Here is a 25,802-nt window from a genome sequence, read left to right as displayed (position 1 = left end):
CTTTTTCTTAACCTCAAATCATGGAGAACCCTGAGTAGGTGGCTAAGTACTATTATCTTTATTTAGTAAGCAATGGGAAACAGTCAAGAATTTTGAGAAGGGCAATCAAAAACTCTGAGCAAAAAGGCGCGTGCCACTATGCCTGGCTAATTTTTGTCAGGTTCGTCTTTCAAAACCACAAATAAGTAACTGCACTGGCAAGGCTGGCCAGAGGCTAATGACACTACACAGATGCAGGAGTAACTGTGAGGGTAGCAGCGGGGCAGGGAAGTTGGAAATGTGAAAAATGCTACCGAGATTTAGAAAAGGACCAGACCTGGCAACTGATGAGTTGCAAAGCACAAGACAGAATTCAAGATGACTCCCTTTTCTGAGACAGGGTCTTGCTCTGGCACTCAGGTTGGAGTGTAGTGGCACGATCATGGTCCACTGCAGCTTCCACCACTTTCCAGGCTCAAGTGATCCTTCTGCCTCAGCCTTCCGAGTAGCTGGGACCACAGGCGTGGGACCACCATGTTCAACTCATTTTTGAATTTTTTGTAGAGACAAGGTCTCACTATGTTACTCAGGGTTGTCTTGAACTCCTGGGCTCAAGGGATCCTACCACCTGGGTCTCCCAGAGTTCTGGGACTATAGGTGTCAGCCACTGTGCCCAGCCAAGATGACCCTTTTTTGAACATGGATGACTGGGAGGATAGTAGTGTTACTAACAGAATAGGGACACAAGGAACAGAAATAGAGAAACTGTCATTCTGGGTATATGAAGCTGTTGCTCTGGCTTGGTAATACTTTATGACAATTTCTTTGCTTTCCTTTCAAGCAGTTTTGCTTTTATTCAGAAAAACAGAAAAGAATAAGATATGGCTTTTTTCCCAGAAAGTTTTAACCTAAAAATAGGAAACAAAGACAGGAAAGACAAGAGATTACTTAAAAACAATCGACGTGGTCTCCAATTGAATACGTACTGCTCATCCGGCAACTACAATTTCCACACTATGCCAATATAACATATTTGCATCTGATCTTTTAAGAAATAAACTACTCCTACATGCTATTTTGTTCTATCGATAGTTATAGGAAAGCCTACATTTTTAAGTCAATCTAGTGTGGTAGTTGAAAAGGTGGACTCTGGAGCCAGAACGCCTCAGTTCAGATCCCACCTCAGCTCCTTGCTCCTTGTGTGTCTGTGGGCACATCACTCACCCTTTCCTCACATGGAAAATAGGAATAGTAACAGTACCTACACGCACTTCAGAGTGCCGTTTTGAAGATTAAATAAATACATGGCATTTGGTATTATATGTGTGTTTAATGTTATCTAAACATGTTGGAATCTTATATTGATAAGATAAATTAACAGCTTTCTTCATTCTATTTACAAACATCAGAGAGCTTAGAAATAAGGAACTGAACATACATGAATTTTATTTGGAAGTGCTTTTACTTATTTAGAGACAGGGTCTCACTTTGTTTCCCAGGCTGGAGTGCAGTGGCACAATCTCGGCTCACTGCACCCTCCACCTCCTGGGTTCAACCAATTCTCATGCCTCAGCCTTCTGAATAGCCAGGACTACAGACACGTGCCACTATGCCTGGCTAATTTTTTTTTTTTTGTACATTTAGTAGAGACAGGGTTTCACCATGTTGGCCAGGCTGGTTTTGAACTCCTGGCCTCAAGTGATCCGCCCATGTCGGCCTCCCAAAGTGTTGGGATTATAGGCTGGAGCCACTGCACCTGGCCAGGAAGCGCTTTTAAATAGCAAAGAAGGAACAACAGTCTTATGTTTAATTATCATGAACTTAAAGCAAGTGATAGTTATATTAAAAGCTTATCCACTACAAATATGTAACAACCTGATAGGCCAGGTGCGGTGGCTCATGCCTGTAATCCCAGCACTTTCAGAGGCTGAGGCGGGCGGATCATGAGGTAAGGAGTTCGAGACCAACTTGGACAACATAGTGAAACCCTATCTCTACTAAAAATACAAAAATTAGCCAGGCATGGTGGCGTGCGCCTGCAGTCCCAGCTACTTGGGAGGCCGAGGTGGGAGAATCGCTTGAACCCGGGAGGCAGATGGTGCAGTAAGCCGAGATCATGCCACTGCACTCTACCCCGGGCAACAGAGCGAGACTGTCTCAAAAAAAAAAAAAAGAAGAAAAAAAAAAAAAAGACTTCATCCCTTGGGCAATCAGCCCTCCCAGTCATGTATCAACGAAGGAAAAATGTAGAGAAGTCTGAAAATCTGCCCCTACCACAGCAAGTATCTTCTAAGCTGCTCTCTAATAAATTTTCCTAAGATAGTCTATTCCTGTAATTAGAAAAGAAGGCTATGCAAATATCCTAAATTTAAAATACAAGTTAGGTAGCATTTACATGCATTTGCAGCATCTTTGTAACTGCTCACTGTCTGCCCTGATCTAAAACAGCAAGAAATTAAACCTTATGTTATGGCACCCTCTTCTGGTAACACGACTGAACTACTCTAATAAAATTACGTTTAGCATAGCAATTTCCCCTTAGGATTTAAACATACTACTGCAATAAAAATACTGTTCAGTGGTTACAACAATAAAATGTGTGAGGAAAGAGAGAAGACATCGAGAAGGATGTTATCTACTCTACAAGACATACGTGGCACTTGTCAAAGGTTTTAAGAATCTCGGACATCAAGCCTCAGCCACTTAATCAACATTTTACTAAGCATCTGATACAGACAGGTAGGATGTTGGAAGCCAGGATACAGAGCTGACGAAGGTGGACCTTGCCCTGAAGTTGCTTGCAGTTAACAGTTACAACCCCAGAGAGACTTGTCTGGAGTGCATGGAATCATAGATGAAGGGATTAAAAATCAGACTAGGAGGCGTGAGGCTTTCTCTAGGTTTTGATAACTAAGCAGTTTTGAAAAAGGCCAAGCTAACTGGATGGACACCAGGAAGGGAGCTTTTAGGCAAGAAGTAGCATACGAACACAGAGCTGAGACAACCATACATGTTTGCAGGGGAAAGTGGCTCAGTATAAAGTATCTGGGTCAGTAGCAGAAAAAGCAAAGGCCATATCACAAAAGGCCATATATGCTAAGTTAAGGAGTTTATTTATTTTTCTTTGGAGAACAGGATCTTGTTATGTGGCCCAGGCAAATCTCTAACTCCTGGGCTCAAGCAATCTTCAGTTTCTACCTCCCTAAATGTTGAGATTACAGGTGTGAGCCACCATGCCCAACAAGTTAAGGAGTTTTAAATTTTTTCTAAAAGCTATAGGGAGCCAATAAATGATTTTAAGCAACTGTCAAGATCTGATCTACATATTAGAGATATTTTCTATTTAGAGACATTTTAAGTTACTAGCACTTGTGAAGTCACTGAATAAATATCTAGTATGCATTAGACGTATCTCCTAAATCCATAATTTAATAAAGTGACTGAAAACAAAACTAAACAAAGCTAAAATACAACTGAAAGCACAAAGAAAAAGTTGCAATAGCTACGTGAAACCATTCTTAGTTACCTTTTAAACTCATCATGGTAGAACTCGGACTTGCAAGTTACCATCTCGCTACCCTGGGCGTCCTCACGACTTCGGACTCCCCCAAACACATACAGCTCCATAGCAACTCCACAGGCCACCGCTCCAAACCTGAAAGGCCACACACAGCATATGAGGCACAAGCTGTACAACATGGGATCTCACTCCCGCGTTCCTCTTATGCTGGTTTAACTCTGCAGCATTACTACGTGGGCCTTCCTTTCTCAGGAAATGCCAAGTCAAAGAAAAGGTTACTCTGAAAGAAAAGAACAAAAGCCAGGCAGGGTAAGGGGCTCCAAACCCAAAGAAAAGCAAGGGAATCTACAAAGTCCACCCCACAGCCATGTACCTCCTCTCTTTTAGTGGACATATGGCAGTCCACTGCTGGGTCCTGGGATCATAACATTCCACAGACTCAAAAAGCTTTCCATAGGAGCCTCCACCCATGGCGTAGATTTTCTTTTTCATAGCTGCATAGCAGCCGATCTGAAAGCAGAAAACAATGGTGGGGGAGAGGCAACATTTCTCATTCCAGGTCAGGTGAATAGGTATTAACCTGTTCGGGGCATACTTAAAGAGATTTAGGAAGGGGTTTGATGTCAAACAGTAAAACGATGGTGCTTTTCAGTATTACAACAGTGGACTTTAAAATGAGAAGAGAAAGTAAGACACATATTGTTAATCTTCAGAAAAGGAGCTCTTACTCCATCTGATACTATTTCACTAAGTGAAAGAAGTTCAAAAGCCTCATTTTTATTTATTTATTTATTAGAGACAGGGTCTCATTCAGTTGCCTTGGCTGGAGTGCAGCGGTGCCATCATAGTTCACTGCAGCCTCAAACTCCTGGGCTCAACAGATCCTTCCGCCTCAGCCTCCTGGGTAGCTGGGACTACAGGTGCACACCACTGTGCTTGACTAACTTTATTTAAAACTTTTTTGTAGAGATGGGGGATTGCTTCAGCCTAAGAGTTCAAGAGTTCAATGTGGTGAAACCCTATCTCTACTTAAAAAGACAAAAATTAGCTGGGTGTGGTGGTGCACACCTGTAGTCCCAACTATTCAGTAGGCTGAGGTGGGAGGATTGCTTGAGGCAGAAAGAGGTTGCAGTGAGCCAAGATGGCGCCAATGCGCTCTAACCTGGGCAACAGAGTGAGACCCCCTCTCAAGAAAAAAAGGAAAGAGAGAGAAAGAGAGAAAGAGAGAGAGTAAGAGAGGGAAAGACAGAAAGAAAATAGGTTGGGAAGATGTGGCTGCTGCACCATTTGTGCACTCAAATGTGGAGCTTGGCACACAGCAGTGCTGCACAGGGGCCCACAACCAGGGTAAACTCTCACACACGCTCACTTTCCTATCTTGGTCTGTGGCTGATGACAGTAAAGGCAAACTACCAATAAAGACAGAATTCTATAAAGTTAATTCTTTTAACACTATCAGTTATATTAAAGGTTTATTCAGGATATGAAGACACATTAAGTTTAAAATCCAATGTGTACACAAACTAGTTACCACAAAATGCAGTCCTCACCTTTCTGACCATGGTCAAATCAGGTTGCTTTGTCCAGGTTTTAGAATAAATATCGTAACACTCCATGGAAATCAGCTCCTTTTCACCATCCTCTCCTCCCAAAATGTACAGCATCCCATCTATCTCCACAATTCCGAAGTTATGTCTTGCCTGAAATGACATCAGCCATCTCTGAACACACAAGGCCAATGATCATATTGAAAGCTGATATTCATATACTTAATAAAAATTAGAGAGACATAAAGATGGCAACAACAGACACTGGGGACTCCTACAGCAGGGAGACAGGGAGGGGAGCAAGGGCTGAAAAACTAACTATTGGGTACGATGCTCAGTACCTGGGAGACTGGATTAATCTTACTGCAAACCTCAGCAATGTGCAATATACACACATAACAAACCTGCACATGTACCCCCGAGTCTAAAATAAAAGTTGAAACTATTTTTAAAAATTAGAGAAATCTTTTTTCCCAGTGTTCCAGCATGGAAGTACCACGTTCAAAACCATTTCTCCAGTAATGCTTCTTAAAGATTTCTGGCTTCCCTAGCAGCCCACTCTTCCAGCACAACAGCCAGAGAGGCCAAAGCCATTTCTCAAAACAAGGTTATGAAATACATGATGAGTTCATCAGAAAATCCTCACTTTTTAACCCATAATAGCTCACAACAAGAAATGAACTGTTACCTCTGGTTCAGTACAATTATTTTTGCATAGTAATGGGCAGTGTTTTCAAGTTGACGTGGGAAAGGCTAGTATAAACCACGGCAGAAAGGGCTGTGGAGGACAGGGTCAGGCCAAGGCTATTTGGGATCACAGAAGCCCTAGGTGTTTCATGTCCATTTGTCAATGAATATTTACGTAGTGAACCCTATGTGCCAAGCATGATTCTAGTGCTGAAAATGAAATACTGACCAGAACACACGTAATTCTCTGCCATCAAAGAGCTTATGTGAAAAACTTTAAATGCCTGGTCCGTGAGATGGTGAGACGTCGTATGAAGACGGGGACAGGAAAGCTAAGAGGCAGGAGGGAGGCCTGCTGAGAAGGTGCTGCAAGGAGGGGGCAGGCCACACTGGCATCTGCACAGGGCAGGACAAATGCGAAGGCTGGGGCAAGGGCATTCCTGAAAGATTTCAGGAACTCAAGGAAGCCAGAATGAGTGAGGACCAGGAAGGGGAGGAGAGCCGGGCACTAGAAGGAGAGGTTGGAGCCAATGAGGCAGGGGGCTTGACAGGGCTGCCGTTTCTTCCCTGAACTCAGACACAAAACAAACAGAAGCGCTAAGGGGAAAGAGAACACATCAAACAAACCAAACCAGTGTTTTACCTCATTCATAGGTGGCAATGCTGTCCATGTATTTGCATCTGGATCATACTTTTCTCCTGAGCTAAGAGTCTGCTTATTTTCATCTTGGCCCCCGAATACAAACAAAAATCCTTCTGCAAAGATCAAAGGAAACACAAATATGAAATGTGAGTCTTCAACAGCCATAAATGCCATAGCATATATAGAAACAACATCTGAAGAAACTCCCTGACGACAACAATGTTCTCTCTGGATTCAGGACTTTTATCACATCCCATTGGATCCTTGGTGATGAAGCCAAACCTGTGACTCACTTTGACCATTTTGCTTTACTCATTACTGTCTTTGAGTGGATTTCCAGCACCCTACAATGAAAAAGGAAGCCTGGCGTCACCTGCTCAGACACCAGGCAACTCTGGGCCATCTCAGTTCATCTCTTCTATTCCCTCTCAGCCTCTGGGATTCTCATACAACTTCTGCACCGCAGCGCACATCTGTTCATTCAAGACCCCAGGAATAAATACCCAGATCTGAGGCATCTATGTGCACTTTCTATTCAAAACAGGATCTAAGAGCAACTGAACTTCCAGTTTCATGTAATGGTGTATTAGGTTATTCTTCTGCAAAAAAACACTTAATTTGCTGGATAAAATGTTTAAAAAATAATCTTAGCCGGGTCGGGTGGCTCACATCTGTAATCTCAGCACTTTTGGAAGCCAAGGTACAAGGACTGCTTGAGCCCAGGAGGTTCATAGGAGGCAACATAGCAAGACCTCATCTCTACAAAAAATAATGAAATTAGCCGGGCATTGTGGTATTTACCTGTAGTCTCAACTACTCAGGAGGCTGAAATGAGAAGATTGCTTGAGCCCAGGAGTGTGAAGCTGAAGTGGGCTGTGATCATGCCATTGCACTCCAGCCTGGGCAACAGAGAGATCTTGTCTCAAAAATAACAACAATAATAGTCTTCTTAGAAGAGGAGAAGCCAACAGGATAACAAGGCAAAACTGAAGGGAAAATTAGGACCTATAGAGGTTATCAAGCATGAAAACCATTTTACACTGAGGGCATTTCCAATCTAGGAAAATTTAAACCTTTTGTCCTGGGGATGAAAAAGACAGAAGTTTAAGCTCCAGGTCCACAGAAAATGTGGCTTCTGGCAGGAGATCCTCTCTAAAGTTCTACACTGTCAGGATGAAGGCCAACCAGAATTTGTACTCAGATTTAAATCTCCTTGCTATCTGGGAAATCATAAGCCTTGAACTTAATTTACAGTTAATACCAAATTAGTAGTGTTTTCAGGCAACTGGCAGAAACAAATGTAAAACTTCCGTAGAAGGACCTTAATCTAAGCCTTAGATTCTAACATCCCAGGACATCTAAGGCAGAAAGTTATTGCTACAAATAATTTTTTTCGACTTTTTTTTTTTTTTTTAAGACAGTCTCACTCTGTCGCCCAGGCTGGAGGGCAATGGTGCAATCACAGATCACTGCAACTTCTGCCTCCTGGGTTCAAGCGATTCTCCTGAGTCACCCTCCTGAATATCTGGGATTACAGGCACATGCCATCATACACCCAGCTACTTTTTGTACTTTTAGTAGAGACAGGGTTTCACCATGTTGGCCAGTTGATTTCAAACTCCTGACCTCAAATGATCCACCCGCCTCAGCCTCCAAAAGTGCTGGGATCATAGGTGTGCGCCACTGCACCCGGCTGCTACAAATAATGTTTAATAAACGAGCAGCATCCAGCCACAGATATCAGACATACCAAAAATTAGACTCTAAGAAAAGACCAGCAGAAGCAGATCATAGGAAATAGTCTTGCAAAGATTTCAAATATTATAGTAACCAGAAAGATGATTTTTTTCAAATTGGGTGATGAAGAATAAAGTCTAAAATTTATTTAAAAAAGAAAGAGAATTTAAACAAATGCTTATCATGTTTAAAAAATAAAAGTTAACTGGAAGATAACTCCAGGTAACAGGGAACTATAGAAATAAGAGAGAATTTGAAGGTAATGGTGGATTAAGTTATTCTCCAGTAAAAAGACAAGAATTTGTAGAAATTAAAAAAAAATCAATGGATAAATTTAATAGCAGATTAATCAGAGTTAAGGAGAAAAGATAAATCAAAAGACAATAATCAAGAGAACAGCACAGTAAGACAAAAAGATGGAAAGCAATAAGAAAATTTTAAATACACACCAGAGAAAAGATTTTTTAGACTCGCCACTGACTTAACAACAATGGAAGCGAGAAGTCAGTGGAATGACTTCAATGTGCTGAAAAATAATAAATATCAAGCTAAAATGCTATACTCAGCAAAAATATCCTTTATGAATGAAGACAAAATAATGACATTTGCAGGCAATCAAATCTGAGAGTTGTCCACCAAAAGACCCATATTAAAGGAAATTCAAAAGGACGAAGTTCAGAGAGAAGGGAGATGATCCTAGGTGGAAAGTCTGAGGAGTTAAGAAGGAAGAACGAAAGTGGCAATCTAAATGAACACTATCTACCTACCTACCTGCCTACCTGTCTATCAATCATCTATCTACCTATCTGTCTGTCTGTCCATCCATCCGTCTATCTATCCATCCATCCATCCATCCATCCATCCAACATATATCAAAAAAAGACATATTGTGTATATAGTAGCTACCCCTTATCTGAAGTTTTGTTTTCTGTGGTTTTATCACCCATTGTCAACTGCAATCCGAAAATAGGTGAGTTCAGTAAAGTAAGATACTTTGGAAGAGACCACATTCACACAACTTTTATTACAGTATATTGTTATTGTTGTTTTATTATTATTGTCGTTAATCTTTTACTGTGCCGAACTTAAACTTTATCATGGGTATGTATGTATAGTAAAAACACACAGTATGTACAGGGTTCAGCACTATCTGTGGCCTCAGGCATCCACTCGGGGGTCTTGGAATGCATCCCTCATGGATAAGGGGGATCTACTGTACATATTTATTAGTGATAATGCATTTTAATACCGTAAGAGTGTGGAACATGGAAAATGAAGAAAAACTCTCCTGAAGAGAACACAAGTACAGACTAACTTTGGACTTTGCTAACTTAAGACAGGCTGTAATTTCTAAGGTAATCTTCCTAAAGGACTATTAACAAGAATTTAAGTTCCAAACTGGTAGAGAAGAAAAATTGAATGACAAAAAAGTCAAAATCAAAAAAGGCAAAAAAAAAAAAAGAAAACAACGCAGGCTGCACAAATGGAAGGACCTCTTCATTCACTCACTTCCGTTTCCGTCAATTCCACTGTACACAGTTGCTCCTTCCATTGCTGGGTTTCTGAAACACCAATCCCTCTAGCAAGCTTTCAACTATTAGTGATATAGAAGCCTTTGTGACAGATGTGTATGTGTGAAAATTAGGAATATGTGTATATATTTTGGGGGGAAATGTAAGGGAGCTAATTCTGAGAGATGCAACAGGGAAACTAGACCTACATCCTGCAGGCTATACTACTCTGTCCAGCAATTCATTACAGACAATAACTAATAATTTTGGAACTCATAAAGTGACTCCACTTCTATACTATGGTAGAGCCTTGGCCATCTGTGTGATACACTGTGGTACAGCATAGCTTTAAAAATGTTATAGCCTGGGCAACATAGCAAGATCCCATCTCTAAAAAGAAAAATAAAATAAAAAATAAAATTTTAAAGATAATGTTGCTGGGCAAGCAAACACAATTAAATAAGGACTGCAGGAGGGTTGCTGACCACAATTAGAATGACGTGAGATGACACTTATCAGGTGGACAAGGGGGCAGGACCACAGCGAAAAGAAAGGCAGCCAGCAAAGGCAATGCCTCAATGGCTATCTTTTCTATCAGCTCCTTAAGGGAGAGCTTTGGATAAAATAGAGCAGTTTTCAAACTTGTAAAGGTCAAGTAAAGCATTTTCCATAGTAAATAACTTTAAGCCATTGCCTATATAAGTAGCATTTCCTAAAGTCTCATAACTTCTTTTTTTTTTTGAGACAGGGTCTCACTCTGTCACCCAGGCTGGAATGCAGTGGTGTGATCACGGCTCACAGCAGTCTCGATCTCCTGGGCTCAAGAGATTCTCCCACCTCAGCCTCCCAAGTATCTGGGACAACAAGTGCATACCACTATGCCTGGCTAATTTTTTTGATTTTTAGTAAAGACAGTTGTCTCTCCTACATTGTCCAGGCTGGTCTTGAACTCCTAGTCTCCTCTCACTTTAGCCTCCTAAACTGCTGGGATTACAGGTGTGAGCCACCACACCTGGCCTTATATAACATATTTTATATAATTACATATTGTAATTCTAAGCTGCATGAATTTCAAAGATGGGACTACCATGGTGCAAAGAAACGCTGTGTTCCAGGTGTGGCCCTACAGCTACTTAGTGGTAAGCATCACTGAAGTTTGCTCTCCTGACATTAAGTCATCAAGTAATTGCTTCTCCAGTAGTTCTTAGAAGCAGCTATGTGTTGAAGATATGGGGATAATAAGGACTGACAGAAAATACGGTTTTCCTAACCATGGTCTCAGAAGCTAGAACTACACTAAAAATGTCATGTAGAGATAATAAAATTGTATCTTTAAAAGGCTCTGAGTCATTCTGTAAAACCTTGAGATTACACATTACTTGATCTGGTGTTTAAGGAAAATTTGCCACAGAACGGTACCTGCTGAGAGAACTCCGTGGTTAATTCTCGGCATGCTTAAAGGGGCCAGTTCGATCCAAAGCTGCCTGTTAGGGTCATAGAGAGGGCACATGCATCGCATCGCTGCTGTGGGTTTCCGTGAACTAAGGAAGTACATAATTGATCAGTAGTTAATGTGCTTCATACAGTTCTTTTTATAAGTAACCATCACTAGTTTTAGTTTACTAAAGAATATTTAAAACATTTTAAAAATCGAATGTAATTATGCTTTAGATACTGAAAAGCATTATGAATTCTTGTTTACATGGAACTACCTCTTCCCATATACCACTTTTCAAAGAACTCCCACCTCATACTTACACTCTCTCTTCTCCACCAACAGTCACGATGCACTCGGAGTAGCCCCGGGGTTTGAAGTTGGCCAGCATCGCCTCTCCTTGCTGCGGCTGGCTGAGCGGTATATTGCTACACTCTTTGACAATTTCTCGTACTAATGGTTCATTCAGCATCTGTTCCCGTAAATAACTGGAGTCCAACCCTGAAACCCACAGAGCTGACATAACATCCTTCATGTGGACCTGCAGAAGAGGGAAGAAAGATGGGGCGAAAACAATGGAAAATGCAACACATCATTTTTAGAATCTACATTTTCCACCTCATGGAAAACAAACTGTTAACACTCAGGTTATTACCAGGCAAGTGAGACACACTGGTGCTGCTTGAATATCTTCTGCTGGCCCTAACTGTCTACTTCCCAGAGTCTTGATAAGTAAAAGTTTAATTTTTAAAAATGATCAGTTTATTTGAGGTATCACTGTAAAGTTTCAAGCAGCTTCCTTTACACCTTAAAGGATTCCCATTTCAATAGGAAAAGACAGGAAAAGAACCAGCTATAATTTGCTTTATTTCACACATTTGGATGTGCCATGAGTTAAATCATGTTTATACAAATATTATATACAGTAATAGCTCAATACAATATGGTAAACTTAGACATCAACATTAATAATACAAGAAAAATATACAAAAGCCAAAGTTTAAAAAAAAACCTGTGTACTACATAATCATTTCTGCAGTAATTACTGTTCAAAAATATCTAACACGACTAATATGAATTATATACTTTTACTGCTCAATCACTAAATTTGAACCAACTGATGAAAGTATTTTATAAATGTAAAATAAAACTGTGAGTTTTAAAAATCAACTGTCTTTACAGCATGAAGTTTAAACTGACCAAAGGACAAAGAACTGCCTCGTTTTCCCAGCAACCAGCCAACCTTAAGCATCTCCCTTGCTTTAAGGCAAGAAAAGGGCAGGACGGAAGCTGGCGAGGAGCAGCATGTCCCACTGTGGTCTTGGTGAGTGGGAGCACATAGGAAATTTTTCTCATTTTTCTATCTCCTTTACCAATTTCCCCAACTAACATGGAAAGCAGAACACTACCTGTCCTTACCTGTCCCAATTAAAACCAATACTACAAATATGGTTTCTAAACATACATACTTCTAGGCTTACAGAATTCAAAAAATTATAAGATAATCATCAAAATTTAATAGTCCAGTTTTAACTTACAAGAACAATTAACAGTACAATTATACATTTTGAGATCCACTCTCTAACACCTAATATATTTCTTATTTTGAAAACAGTAATTGCAGCTAGTGTCTTATTTATAATAATCAGACTTAAAAATAAAGTCCTGGCTGGGCATGGTGGTTCACACTTGTAATCCCAGCACTTTGGGAAGCTAGAGTGGGAGGATTGCTTGAGCACAGGAGTTTGAGACCAGCCTGGGCAACACAGCAAGACCCTGTCTCTACAAAAATCAAACAATTAGCTAGGCATGGTGGCACACGCCTGTGGTCCTAGCTACTCAGAGGCTGAGGTGGGAAGATCACTTCAGCCAGGAAGGTTGGGACTGCAGTGAGCTATGATCATGCCACTCTGGCTACTGCCCTTCAGCCTGGGAGACAGACTGAGACTCTCTGCCCCCTCAAAACCCTCAAGTCCTGTGATTTTGCTCCTTCCTCCAAGGTATTCACAATTTGGATCTAGAGGCTGATATTCTTTAAGACCTTCTTTCCAGGCTGTCACTCCCAGAACCTTCCCTCTTGAAACCGCACTGCCACACAAACTCCACAGCCTGCCTGCTTTCTCCTGCGTGGTGTCAATCACACCTGAAGCTCCTCAGGCCCATGCCCCTCCACCCCTGCCAGTGATCCACGTGCCAGCCCCCTGCCTGCTGCAGGCACCTGAGGCCTGGCAGAGGTTAGCCTAGTGATGTAGTAGGTCAGGATGCTGAGAGCAAGGGTGAGGATACTGCGTTTCTATAATCTCCAGCTTAAGCTTGAAATGCATTTTCCCATTAAAAACAACATACAAAGGATATTACGCTCCTTACAAGGGTTAATATTTTCACTGATATATTGTGTGGCATGGGCTTTTGCAGACTGGTCTGAAAAACCAACTGCTTTCATGATATAGGGGAACATGTTTTATAGGTATCTTTTAGATTGCTGCTTCGTAAGTCTTTCATGTTGAAGAAGAAAAATAAAACAACTAAAATTTGAATTAAAAAGAAATAAAAAGGCAAATTTGACCATGTTATAAATGACAGGTACCTTTCTTATTTCTGTGTCATGTGCTATCCATCGAATTACTGCTTCAAAGACGTATCTTTCATTGCCAACGTTTAACTTCTCAAGAGAAATCACTTCTTTAAGCTTTTGAGGACTCAGCTCTAAGAATTCTTCTGTGCTGCTGACGTCTCGGAAATGAGTCTCCAGGTATTCTGTGGCAAGGTAATGAACGTGATGGAGGCAGTAATGTAGTGCAAAGTCACGGATACCAATACAGTTCTCAGCAGCAATGCAGCCTTCCAAAAACTCACAGCACAGGGTTTTAAGGTCCGTCAGTAGTAGCAGGTCAGCTGCCTGAACAACATCTTGGATTGTATCTTCATTTAGCCTGATCTAAAAAAGTAGCATAATTATCTTATATTTGAATGTGTACATTTAAAACCCAAACCACTAATCTATTAGTTTGGGCCACATGCAATTTCCATTTATTTTAGATCAAAGACAATCGAATATTGGCAATTTCATATGGTTTAACCCAGCATTTTTTTTTTTTTCCAAGAGTTGGAAGGCACCAACATAAGCAAATGTGTGCTTGGTTAACTTTTCCCAGCTCTGCCCTTGCTGTACCAATGTCAACCACCAATAACCCTTCTAGGGTGAACTGTCCATGTTGCTCACTTCTGTAATTCAGAGAAAAACCTTAATGACTCAAATGCTTGGGAAATGGAAAGTTCTGCATTCTATGGTAAATTCAACATGATTAAGTACCAGCATCAGAACTGATGAAAATCTTGCCTCCCAACCTATGAAGTTCACTCTTCTGCTAAATGGCATGCCAGCCTGAATGCTAACCCCTTGAGGGGAGAGGGGTTTCCAGTGTTTCAGAAGCCTCATTCCACATCCCAGAACACTGTATGCAGTGCAATTTGGTTCACAGACAGATACACTTAGGTCTCAAAACTACTTTTTGGAATAAATCCCTAATACAAGGGTGTTTTTTTTTTTCTCATTATGAACATCTACTTTTCCTTAATTTTCTTCAATTTTCTGACTAATGCTTCTTTCTCCACCCACTTCACAGTGCTCCGAAGCATCAGGAAAGAAACAGTTCTCTAAAATATCGCCACAGTCCTAAGTGGACGACCCCAAAGCATGGGCACTTCACCCACATTCGCAAATGCAAGGGAGACTTCATGAAGAGTATAGCAAGAAACATTTTTACATTTTACACTTTTTGTACCACAGATTTTTAAAAAAGTATAATTGCCAATCGTCTTAGAAACTGAGCAACAAAAATGTGGAAAGTAGTATGGTGAGTAAGCCACAAGTAGGGGAAAATGTTCCATTTATATGACATTACATTTAGCCACAAGACAGCAGGCAGCTGTAGACTCTTCAAATATAGGCACGTGAAAAAAACACTCAACTGCATTTCAATAAAACAAAACTGCCAATTCAGGAGTTTGTTATAACTTACATTCCAACTATCGTTTTAAATTTAAATTGGGAACAAATCACAGAAGTCAATCTGTAAATAATGTTTCAACTTTCAAATCCAAGCCTGAACATGAATAGGCTCTTACTGGCTTATAACTTGTTATACTAATAACTGCTGCTGGATTGACTTTACAAGTTGGATGAGAGGTTGGTCTTAGCCCTGGTTTTGTGATGCTACAGAGTATCTCTGGGCTGTCCCCAAATTAACTTAAATTCATTTACTTTAACAATCATAATTCATTTACTTTAACAATCATACATGTACACACCCCTAGTGTTGAGAGAAGAGAGAAAGCATGGAATCAAACCAAAACCTTCAAAAAGGATGAGAATCACTGCGTTTAACTCTGGACAGAATGAATATATTTATACAAAGAAAGCAATACATTCAGAATACTTAGAAAATATGTAAGAGAAACAGCCCCTACAGAAAGGAAAACAAGAGGGATAAAGAAAGAATAAAGGAGAGAGTAGGGAACAAGATCTCAGAAAGAATAAAGATGAAATGCATTCTCACACAGCCAAAGGTAAGTAAGATGCACTGACCTCTTCCTTCTGTTAAAAAAACAAAACAAAACAAAACAAAAAACTAGCCCTGATTCACATGGAAGATTTTTCTTGAGTCCCCATGCTTTGCTTCAAATCACATCACGGGGAATGGGTAGTTGGAGGAGGGCAAAGGAAAAGAAAGAAGTCTGATCGCTTATCATTCTCCTCCCTGGGTATCACAAAGTCCCCAGAAGTTCAAGTGGACATGGAGAGGAAAGGGACATCAGGAAGAGAGAATGAGGGTGGGGCAGGGATGTGGGTACTACTGAGGCAACAGGACCAGGGCATCGTGAATAAGGTGCTTGTCATGTCTGTCAGTCATCTTTCTCTGGGAATGATCTACAAGGAACTCTGTATTTCTACCAAACAATCCACAATGCCCCAGGAAGTTCCTATTTCCATGCTATGGAGACAAAACAAGTTTTGTATCCCCAGTCATATGGATACAAAGCAAGAATGGAATCGGGATTCCAAAGCAAAAACCAAAAAGACAGCAGTCAGGGCAGCATCCCATGTTCTTTAATATCTCATATGAGAAGGTGGAGCTCAGAATGGTAGCAACAAACTGAGATTTGGGTCTAAGATCTTACTTCCTCTGCTTCTCTAGGAGCAGAACCATGGAAGAACACACATGGGGTGCCATTACCAGTAGGAGATGTCAGTCAATGCACACAGTGACAGAAGATGAAGATGACAGTGCTACTTTGTCATATAATGGATGAAAGGAGACCCTCACCCTGAGCTTGAGAAGCCTCTACTTAGGTCTTCCTTCCTTTGTTTCTCATCATACCTGCCCACTGAAGATGTAATCCAGGATCTCTCTCATAACCATTACCGATATCCCTTCAAGTTCAATCTTATAAGTTGATCCATCATCTTTTGGAGGATTATAGTTTAACTTTGTCCTAAGAAAGGGAAAAAAATGTAAAATTTCTATGAAAGAACAGAAATAGCTATAAATATTTATGTACTCAAAACTCTATAACGTATAAGATACTTATCAGTATGAATCCCCACCTAGAAAATTTAGTTCGTTAACTTTATGTTTATGTATTTTTGTAAGTTTCAACTACAAAACATTGTCCCAGGATCCCAAATGCTACTTCTTAAAAAACAAAAACAGATGACCAAAGAACTAAGATCCACATGACCATGAATCTGTATTTCACCTTGGAAATCCCCGTCCCTTTAGGCTTATTTTCTAATGTATTGAATTATCTAATTAATCTTCAATAACGTAACAAGGACTCCACAAACCTGCCATCCAAAACAAAAGCTAAGACCTTGTCAATAGCCCGCTTCTAACCAGATGGTCTTCCCCACCAATCCACTCCTCTGCTTCCACCATCTGAAGTAACCATTATCCCAAATCCTATGCTCACTTTTTCCTTGCTTTATTACTGCATCCATGAAATATATATTTTAAATTTTAAGTTGTTTTATAATTAATCATCCATTTTGTATTACTGTTTTATATAAATGACTTAAAATTTTATAGAGGTGTGCATATCACACTGGTTCTTTTGTTCTTTCTGCTGTGCAATATCCCATTTTCCTGTTGATGGGCATCTGGGGTTGTCTCCAGGTTTTCGATATTGTGAACTGTGATGCTATGACTATTATTGCATACGACTCTTTTGTACTATGTTAAAGAATTTTTTGGCTGGGTGCAGTGGCTCACGCCTGTAATCCCAGCACTTTGGGAGGCCGAGGTGGGTGGCTCACTTGAGGCCAGGAGTTCGAGGCCAGCCTGGACAACATGGTGAAACTCCATCTCTACTAAAAATGCAAACATCGACTGGGAGTGGTGGTGGCATACGCCTGCAATCCCAGCAACTCAGGAGGCTGAGGCACAAAAATAGCTCGAACCTGGGAGATGGAGGTTGCAGTAAGCTGAGATAACACCACTGCACTCCAGCCTAGGTGACAGAGCGAGACTCTGCCTCAAAAAAAAAAAAGAAAAGAAAAAAGAAAAAAAAATTAAATAAATAAATAAATGAACAAAAATTTCCCTTGGGTCTACTCCTGGGAGTAGAATTATGCTACTTATTCTCCATAGTAGGTGGCGCTGTTTACAGCCTCATATACCATGTATGTGTAAGGGCATCTGTGGATTCATCAACTCTGCGACATTTGAATCTGTCACACTTCTTAAGTTTTTCAATTGAATAAGTGAAATATGGTATCTCACTGTGGTTGTCATCTGCATTCTCTTACTACCCTGGTGCTGAACATCTCTTTGATGTTTGTAGCCACATGTTTCCCCTTTTGCAAAACCTTTGTTCATGTCTCTCGTTCATTTTTCACTAATTGTCCTTCTCATATTGAGGTGTAGGAGTTCTTTACATATTTGTGATACTAATCATTTAACAGACATGAACTTTTTAAAAGTTGCCTTATAAAAAACTTTTTTAAAAAGAGCCTTTTAAAAAACTTTAAAAAAAAGACTTCTTAAACAAACTGATGAAGAATTTGAAGAACAATTTTTCGGTCAATGCTTTTTGTTTTAAGAACTTATATCTAGATATTCCTGATATTTTTTACTAAGAAAATTTAAGGTTTTAAAAAAAATTCAAGTGAAATTTAAAAACAGCTTTGAAACATGCTGTTGGCATGAATTATAACTCTGTTAAATCTCAAGATTGACACTGTGTTACCTGCTACCTAATAACCATGTTTTCTAAGAAAAGAAAAGCACACCTTCAAATACTGGTAATCCAAATAGTGAGTTACAGGGAGAACTTCTTAGAAACAAATATTTAAACTCATTATTTGCATTCAGACTTCTATAATAAAGTCAACAAAGAATCAGACTTTTGGTAGACTGAATACAAACAGAACAGGAAATATTAACAAAATTTCTTTTAGTTTTGTTTTTGAGACAGGGTCTCACTCTGTCACCCAGTCTGGAGTGCAGTGGCGCAATCACGGCTCACTACAACCTCCTCCTCCTGGGTTCAAGTGATTCTCCTGCCTCAGCCCCCCAAGTAGCCGGGACTACAGGCACACACCACCACACCCAGCTAATTTTTGTACTTTTTGTAGAGACGGGGTTTCACCATCTTGCCCGGGCTGGTTTCGAACGCCTAAACTGATCTGCCCACCTCAGCCTCCCAAAGTGCTGCGATTATAGGCATGAGCCACCGCACCCAGTCAATGAAATTTCATATGCTAGAAAACAGACAAGGGTAACTGGAGTATCTGAGGAAGCTTAATCCTAATTTAGCAATAAGCAAAGCCGAGACTCAACCTGAATTGGACTGAAGACTTCCCAAAGGCTCCGGGAACTGGTAGTACAGGGTAGGTGAGGACGGGGTCAGGGTGGGGCAGGGGGTGAAAGATAAGCTAAAAACAGAACTGTTAACAAAGTCTTAGGAAACAGCTGAATTTCCAGATTCTCCTTCCATGTGGATACACATCTTCCCTGTAGAGCTCAGTAAGACTCTCCCTAGCTCCAGTGGAAAACAAATGACTTCTATTTTGAAGAGTATACAACTGAGGGTCTCTGGACAGGGGAGCACCAGGCACATTTGAGGGTAGGTGTATTGTAACTGAGAGGGTTAAAAGAATGTTTACATACTGAATGCTGGACCATTAGTCTTTTTCTCTCAACTCTGCTCCTAAAATACTGAAAGCCAGAACATATCTTCCAAGCAAGAAACAAAGACTCTTTTGAAGGACTTGATCAGCCCAAGGGTACAGACCCAAGGGCACGGACATCAATCTGCCCTAAGAAAATGACCCAGTTTGATCACACAACAGCAAAACCTGTGTTCAACAAGTCTAACCTATAGGGCTCTGAGCTTCCTGCACATTTTGAAGCAGTACTTCTAAAACTTTCTCATGTCACATCACACACAGAAAATGTAGTATTACTCTGGGCTAAACAGAGGCGGCCTGTAGGCTCATGGCTGGACAGAGTCCCCAGCATCTGGAGATGCTGCTCAGCTACTCTGAAGACTGACACCATCAGTATCTTCACATACTTGCAACATGTTTTTTTGGCACATTGGTTAAGAAACTGTTTTAGAGCACTGCTCTTAAAATGGAGCAAACAGGACTCATTAGATATTTAACAAAGATAAAAGAGAGGAACAAAACTGATATGAAAAAAGGTAACTTAAAGGAAGTAAAGATTGTGCTAAAATGAAAAGTTCAAGGAAAAAAGAAAAATTCATCTTAGTCTTCCCAGAGGGAAAAGAGAGGATATTGTGTACATAAAACAAGAGTACAATGATATAAAAAGAAACATTCATAAGCCAGCAAAAAATGTTAATGATTGAAAAAAAATTTTTTTTAATGTAGGGTCAAGATAAAAAGTTGAGGAAATCTCCTAGAAAAAGAGAACAAAAAGACAAAGGCAGAAAATATGAGAGATGGCTAAGCACATGGCTCATGCCTATAACACCAGCACTTTGGAAGGACTGCTTGAGCCCAGGTGTTCAAGACCAGACTGGGCAACACAGCGACACCCCACCTCTATTTTTTTTTAATTTATTAAATAATTTTTTAAAAAAGAAAATAGGAGATAAGAAAACTGGAAAATCAGTCCAGAAGGTTCAACATCTGAAAAAGAGTAATGTCCCCCAACCAAAAAAGACTATTAAGGAAGTACTCTCAACAACGGATGAAAACAGACCCACTCCAGAGCACATCATCATAATAATTCAGCATACGAGAAATAAAGAAAAAAGTCTTACAAGCTTTCAGAAAGAAAAATAGGCTATATGGAAAGGATCAAGAATCAGAATGGCTTCATACTTGTAAATGAAAGTTAAATAATAAAGAAGAAATTACTTTAAAATTCTGAAAGAAAATTATTTCAGACCTAGATTTTTATAACCAGCCAAACTATCAATCAAGTGGCAGGAGGGAACAAAGACATTTTCAGATATATGAAGTCACAAAACAATTTACTTCCCATGCAACCTTTCTCGGGATGGTGTTAGAAAATGTGCCCCAACAAAACAAAGGAATATATCAAGAAAGTGGAAGATTCTGGATACTAACAAGATACAATCCAAACAGGAAGGAAATGAAACGAATGCACAATAATGGTGAAGAATGATCCTGGAATGACAGCTATGTACCAGCAGAAGGAAGCCAGTCCATTCTGGTGACAGTAGAAGGCGCTTGTAGATCTTTAACATCAAATATATAATGTGTATGACAGTATACAGAGGATATTTAGACAACTTTCTTTCCTCCCTGTATTTCCTATCTACTATTCCTGCCTGTACAGTTTCCAGTGAAGTAATGGTTTTACTCAAAAGGTACTTCATTGCCACTGGCTGTTGTCTAGGTGTATCTATTTGCCTGATGCTTTTATTAAAAGCGAAGGAAAGAATTTGAGTCAATTCTCCGTCAAGAAAGAAAACAGTGTAAGAATAAAATACCAAAATATCTGGCTTTGAAATGCATCATATAATCTTTTTTGGCAGCAGACATGTCTTCACTTAGGATGTCATGACTATTTGTATTTCTCAGTCACTGTGCTGGTTATCAGCATATATAGCCTCTCAACTCCAAATTCACCCTTTTTTGCTCGCTTTGGAAAAATGGATCTGATCCTTTTAAATCATTTTCCTTTGTCAAATGGCATGATGTTAAGCTTCAGTTAAAGGCACTGGAGAGACACTGGAGGAGGTGAGAGTTTTGCTTGCTGGTTCTGGTGAAGAGACCTGCCTCCTGCCAGGCAGTCTTCTCTCCCAGCACCAGGCTCCCACAGTGCACAGCTGTAACCACACCCTGAAGTTTTCCCCAGAGCCTCCTTCAAGTACCTTCCCATGAATAGTTTTCTCAGGCATCTTAGAGCAGCAGTCCCCAACCTTTTTGGCACCAGGGACTGGTTTCGTGGAAGACAATTTTTCCACAGACGGGAGTTGTGGGGATGGTTTCAGGGTAAAACTGTTCCACCTCAGATCATCAGGCATTAGATTCTCACAAGGAACATGCAACCTAGATCCCTCACATGCCCAGTTCACAATAGGGTTCGCACTTCTGTGAGAATCTGATGCCACCACTGATCTGACAGGAGGCGGAGCTCAGGCAGGAAAGCTCCACCACCAGGGCCTCACCTCCCACTGTGTGGCCCAGTCCTAAGGCCATGGCCCAGTCCTAAGGCCTTAGAAGACAGATTTCCAGCAAGTTCCACAATGTGGCTTTTCTGCCATGCAGTGAGCCATGGGTGTGTCCTAGTAAGTCAGCTTTGGGGTAGCAGATGCTCCATATATCTATTCCTGTATTTTTTAGTTTTTTTTTACTTTTTACTGGCCAGTCCCTCATTACTCCAATCTCGTGTTGTAGTTAATAATTCTTTATATTAAATTTTCTTTGTTCAAACTGTTCTGTGGTTTCTCTCTCCTGACTAGACCCAGATGGACACTAACAGCCACTAAAAAATTTAGAGGAGGTATCTCCAAAACATGTTCAGATAGAGGAGCTTCAGGATAGAATTAGAGTTCTTATTTTAAAGTAACCCAGGTTCAACCAACAGCTAGCTGTACTTGCTTGCATATGTGGCACTAGATTCTCATAGGAGCATGAACCCTATTGTGAACTGGGCATGTGAAGGATCCAGGTTGCATGTTCCTTGTGAGAATCTAATGCCTGATGATCTGAGGTGGAACAGTTACACCCTGAAACCATCCCCAGAACTCTTGTCTGTGGAAAACTTGCATGCGTCTTGCAGACACTGGTAGGATGGGGGAAACTAGGCTATCAGGGAAAAGGATACAAGAAGCCCCTTTTTAAAATTATTATTATACTTTAAGCTCTGGGTTACATGTCCAGAACGTGCAATTTTGTTACATAGGTATACATGTGCCATGGTGGTTTGCTGAACCCATTAACCCGTCACCTACATTAGATATTTCTCCTAATGTTATCCCTCCCCTAGGCCCCCACCCCCAACAGGCCCCAGTGTGTGATGTTCCCCTCCCTGTGTCCATGTGTTCTCATTGTTCAACCTCCACTTATGAGTGAGAACATGCATTGTTTGGTTTTCTGATCTTGTGACAGTTTGCTGAGAATGATGGTTTCCAGCTTCATCCACGTCCCTGCAAAAAACATGAACTTATCCTTTTTTATGGCTGCATAGTATTCCATGGTGTATATGTGCCACATTTTCTTAGTCTATCATTGATGGACATTTCAGTTGGTTCCAAGTCTTTGCTATTGTGAATAGTGCCGCACCAAACATACGTGTGCATGTGTCTTTACAGTAGAATGATTTACAATCCTTTGGGTATATGCCCAGAAATGGGATTGCTGGGTCAAATGTTATTTCTAGTTCTAGATCCTTGAGGAATCACCACACTGTCTTCCACAATGGTTGAACTAATTTACACTCCCACCAACAGTGTAAAAGTGTTCCTATTTTTCCGCAACTTGTCCAGCATCTGTTGTTTCCTGACTTTTTAATGATCGCCATTCTAACTGGTGTGAGATGGTATCTCATTGTGGTTTTGATTTGCATTTCTCTAATGGCCAGTTATGACGAGCATTTTTTCATGTCTGTTGGTTGCATAAATGTCTTCTTTTGAGAAGTGACTGTTCATATCCTTTGCCCATTTTTTGATGGGGTTGTTTGCTTTTTTCTTGTAAATTTGTTTAAGTTCTTTATAGATTCTGGATATTAGCCCTTTGTCAGATGGATAGATTGCAAAAATGTTCTCCCATTCTGTAGGTTGCCTGTTCACTCTGAGGGTAGTTTCTTTTGCTGTGCAGAAGTTCTTTAATTAGATCCCATTTGTCGTTTTTGGCTTTTTTACCATTGCTTTTGGTGTTTTAGACATGAAGTCTTTGCCCATGCCTTTGTCTTGAATGGTATTGCTCAGGTTTTCTTCTAGGATTTTTATGGTCCTAGGTCTTACGTTTAAGTCTTTGATCCATCTTGAGTTGATTTTTGTATAAGATGTAAGAAGGTCCAGTTTCAGTTTTCTGCATATGGCTAGCCAGTTTTCCCAGCATGATTTATTAAATAAGGACTCTTTTCCCCATTGCTTGTGTGTGTCAGGTTTGTCAAACATCAGATGGTGGTAGATGTGTGGCGTCATTTCTGAGGCCTCCGTTCTGTTCCATTGGTCTATATATCTGTTTGGTACCAGTACCATGCTGTTTCGGTTACTGCAGCCTTGTAGTAAAGTTTGAAGTCAGGTAGCGTGATGCCTCCTGACTTTGTTCTTTGTTCTTCTTGCCCAGGGTTGTCTTGGCTATGCGGGCTCTTTTTTCGTTCCATATGAAGTTTAAAGTAGTTTTTTCCAATTCTGTGAAGAAAGTCAGTGGTAGCTTGATGGGGATAGCGTTAAATCTATAAATTACTTTGGGCAGTAAGGCCATTTTCACAATATTGATTCTTCCTATCCATGAGCATGGAATGTTTTTCCATTGTTTGTGTCCTCTCTTATTTGCTTGAGCAGTGGTTTGTAGTTTTCCTTGAAGAGGTCCTTCACATCCCTTGTAAGTTGTATTCCAATGTATTTTATTCTCTTAGTAACAATTGTGAATGGGAGTTCACTCATGATTTGGCTGTTGTCTGTTATTGGTGTATAGGAATGCTTGTGATTTTGCACATTCATTTTCTATCCTGAGACTTTGCTGAGGTTTCTTATCAGCTTAAGGAGATTTTGGGCTCAGACGATGGGGTTTTCTAAATATACAATCATGTCATCCGCAAACAGAGACAATTTGACTTCCTCTCTTCCTATTTCAATACCCTTTATTGCTTTCCCTTGCCTGATTGCCCTGGCCAGAACTTCCAATACTATGTTGAATAGGAATGGTGAGAGAGGGCATCCTTGTCTTGTGTCAGTTTTCAAAGAGAATACTTCCAATTTTTGCCCATTCAGGATGATATTGGCTCTGGGTTTGTCATAAATAGGTCTTCTTATGTTGAGATATGTTCCATCAATACCTAGTTTATTGAGTGTTTTTACCATGAAAGGCTGCCAAATTTTGTCAAAGGCCTTTTCTACATCTGTTGAGATAATCATGTAGTTTTTGTCGTTGGTTCTGTTTATGTGATGGACTATGTTTATTGATTTGCATATGTTGAACCAGCCTTGCATCCCAGGGATGAAGCCAACTTGATCGTGGTGGATAAGCTTTCTGATGTGCTGCTGGATTCGGCTTGCCAGTATTTTATTGAGGATTTTCAAATCAATGTTCATCAGGGATATTGGCCTAAAATTCTCTTTTTTTGTTGTGTCTCTCCCAGACTTTGGTATCAGGATGATGCTGGCCTCATAAAATGAGTTAGCGAGGATTCCCTCTTTTTCTACTGATCAGAATAGTTACAGAAGGAATGGTACCAGCTCCTCTTTATACCTCTGGCAGAACTCGGCTGTGAATCCGTCTGGTCCTGAACTTTTTGGTTGGTAGGCTATTAATTATTGCCTCAATTTCAGAACTTGTTATTGGTCTATTCAGAGATTCAACTTCTTCCTGGTTTAGTTTTGGGAGGGTGTATGTGTCCAGGAATTTATCCATTTCTTCTAGATGTTCTAGTTTATTTCTGTAGAGGTGTTTATAGTATTCCCTGATGGTAGTTTGTATTTCTGTGGGATCAGTGGTGATATCCCCTTTATCATTTTTTATTCCGTCTATTTGATTCTTCTCTTTTCTTATTAGTCTTGCTAGCAGTCTAACCATTTTGTTGATCTTTTCAAAAAACCAGTTCCTGGATTCATTGATTTTTTGAAGGACTGTCTCTCTATCTCCTTCAGTTCTGCTCTGATCTTAGTTATTTCTTGTCTTCTGCTAGCTTTTGAATGTGTTTGCTCTTGCTTTTCTAGTTCTTTTAATTGTGATGCTAGGGTGTGGATTTTAGATCTCTCCTGCTTTCTCTTGTGGGCATTTCATGCTATAAATTTCCCTCTACATACTACTTGAAATGTGTCCCAAAGATTCTGGTATGTTGTGTCTTTGTTCTCATTGGTTTCAAAGAAAATCTTTATTTCTGCCTTCATTTCGTTATTTACCCAGTAATCATTCAGGAGCAGATTGTTCAGTTTCCATGTAGTTGTGTGGTTTGGAGTGAGATTCTTAATCCTGAATTCTAATTTGATTGCACTGTGGTCTGAGACAGTTTGTTGTGATTTCTGTTCTTTTACATTTGCCAAGGAGTGCTTTACTTCCAATTATGTGGTCAAT

General features: G+C 40.2%; 1 protein-coding gene across 2 annotated transcripts in view; it reads right to left on the bottom strand.

Moving 5' to 3' along the window:
• Positions 1-25,802, bottom strand: part of GAN (gigaxonin) — a 75,777-nt gene that overhangs the window by 22,397 nt on the left and 27,578 nt on the right. The window contains exons 2-9 of one of the 2 annotated variants that reach the window (XM_054453596.2): positions 16,441-16,555; positions 13,647-13,997; positions 11,383-11,600; positions 11,044-11,165; positions 6,377-6,489; positions 5,050-5,199; positions 3,873-4,009; positions 3,506-3,634 (exon numbers count right to left, since the gene is read on the bottom strand). In XM_054453596.2, the coding sequence (XP_054309571.1) occupies positions 3,506-3,634; positions 3,873-4,009; positions 5,050-5,199; positions 6,377-6,489; positions 11,044-11,165; positions 11,383-11,600; positions 13,647-13,997; positions 16,441-16,555 (1,335 nt within the window). Of the gene's footprint in view, positions 1-3,505; positions 3,635-3,872; positions 4,010-5,049; positions 5,200-6,376; positions 6,490-11,043; positions 11,166-11,382; positions 11,601-13,646; positions 13,998-16,386; positions 16,556-25,802 lie in introns of those variants that run through there. The other variant, XM_063654130.1, reaches the window with a different exon arrangement.

Source organism: Pongo pygmaeus, chromosome 18, assembly GCF_028885625.2.
Source record: "Pongo pygmaeus isolate AG05252 chromosome 18, NHGRI_mPonPyg2-v2.0_pri, whole genome shotgun sequence".
Taxonomy (NCBI): domain Eukaryota; kingdom Metazoa; phylum Chordata; class Mammalia; order Primates; family Hominidae; genus Pongo; species Pongo pygmaeus.
Note: the sequence above shows the minus strand (reverse complement) of the source record. Positions and strands in the feature narration are given on the sequence as shown.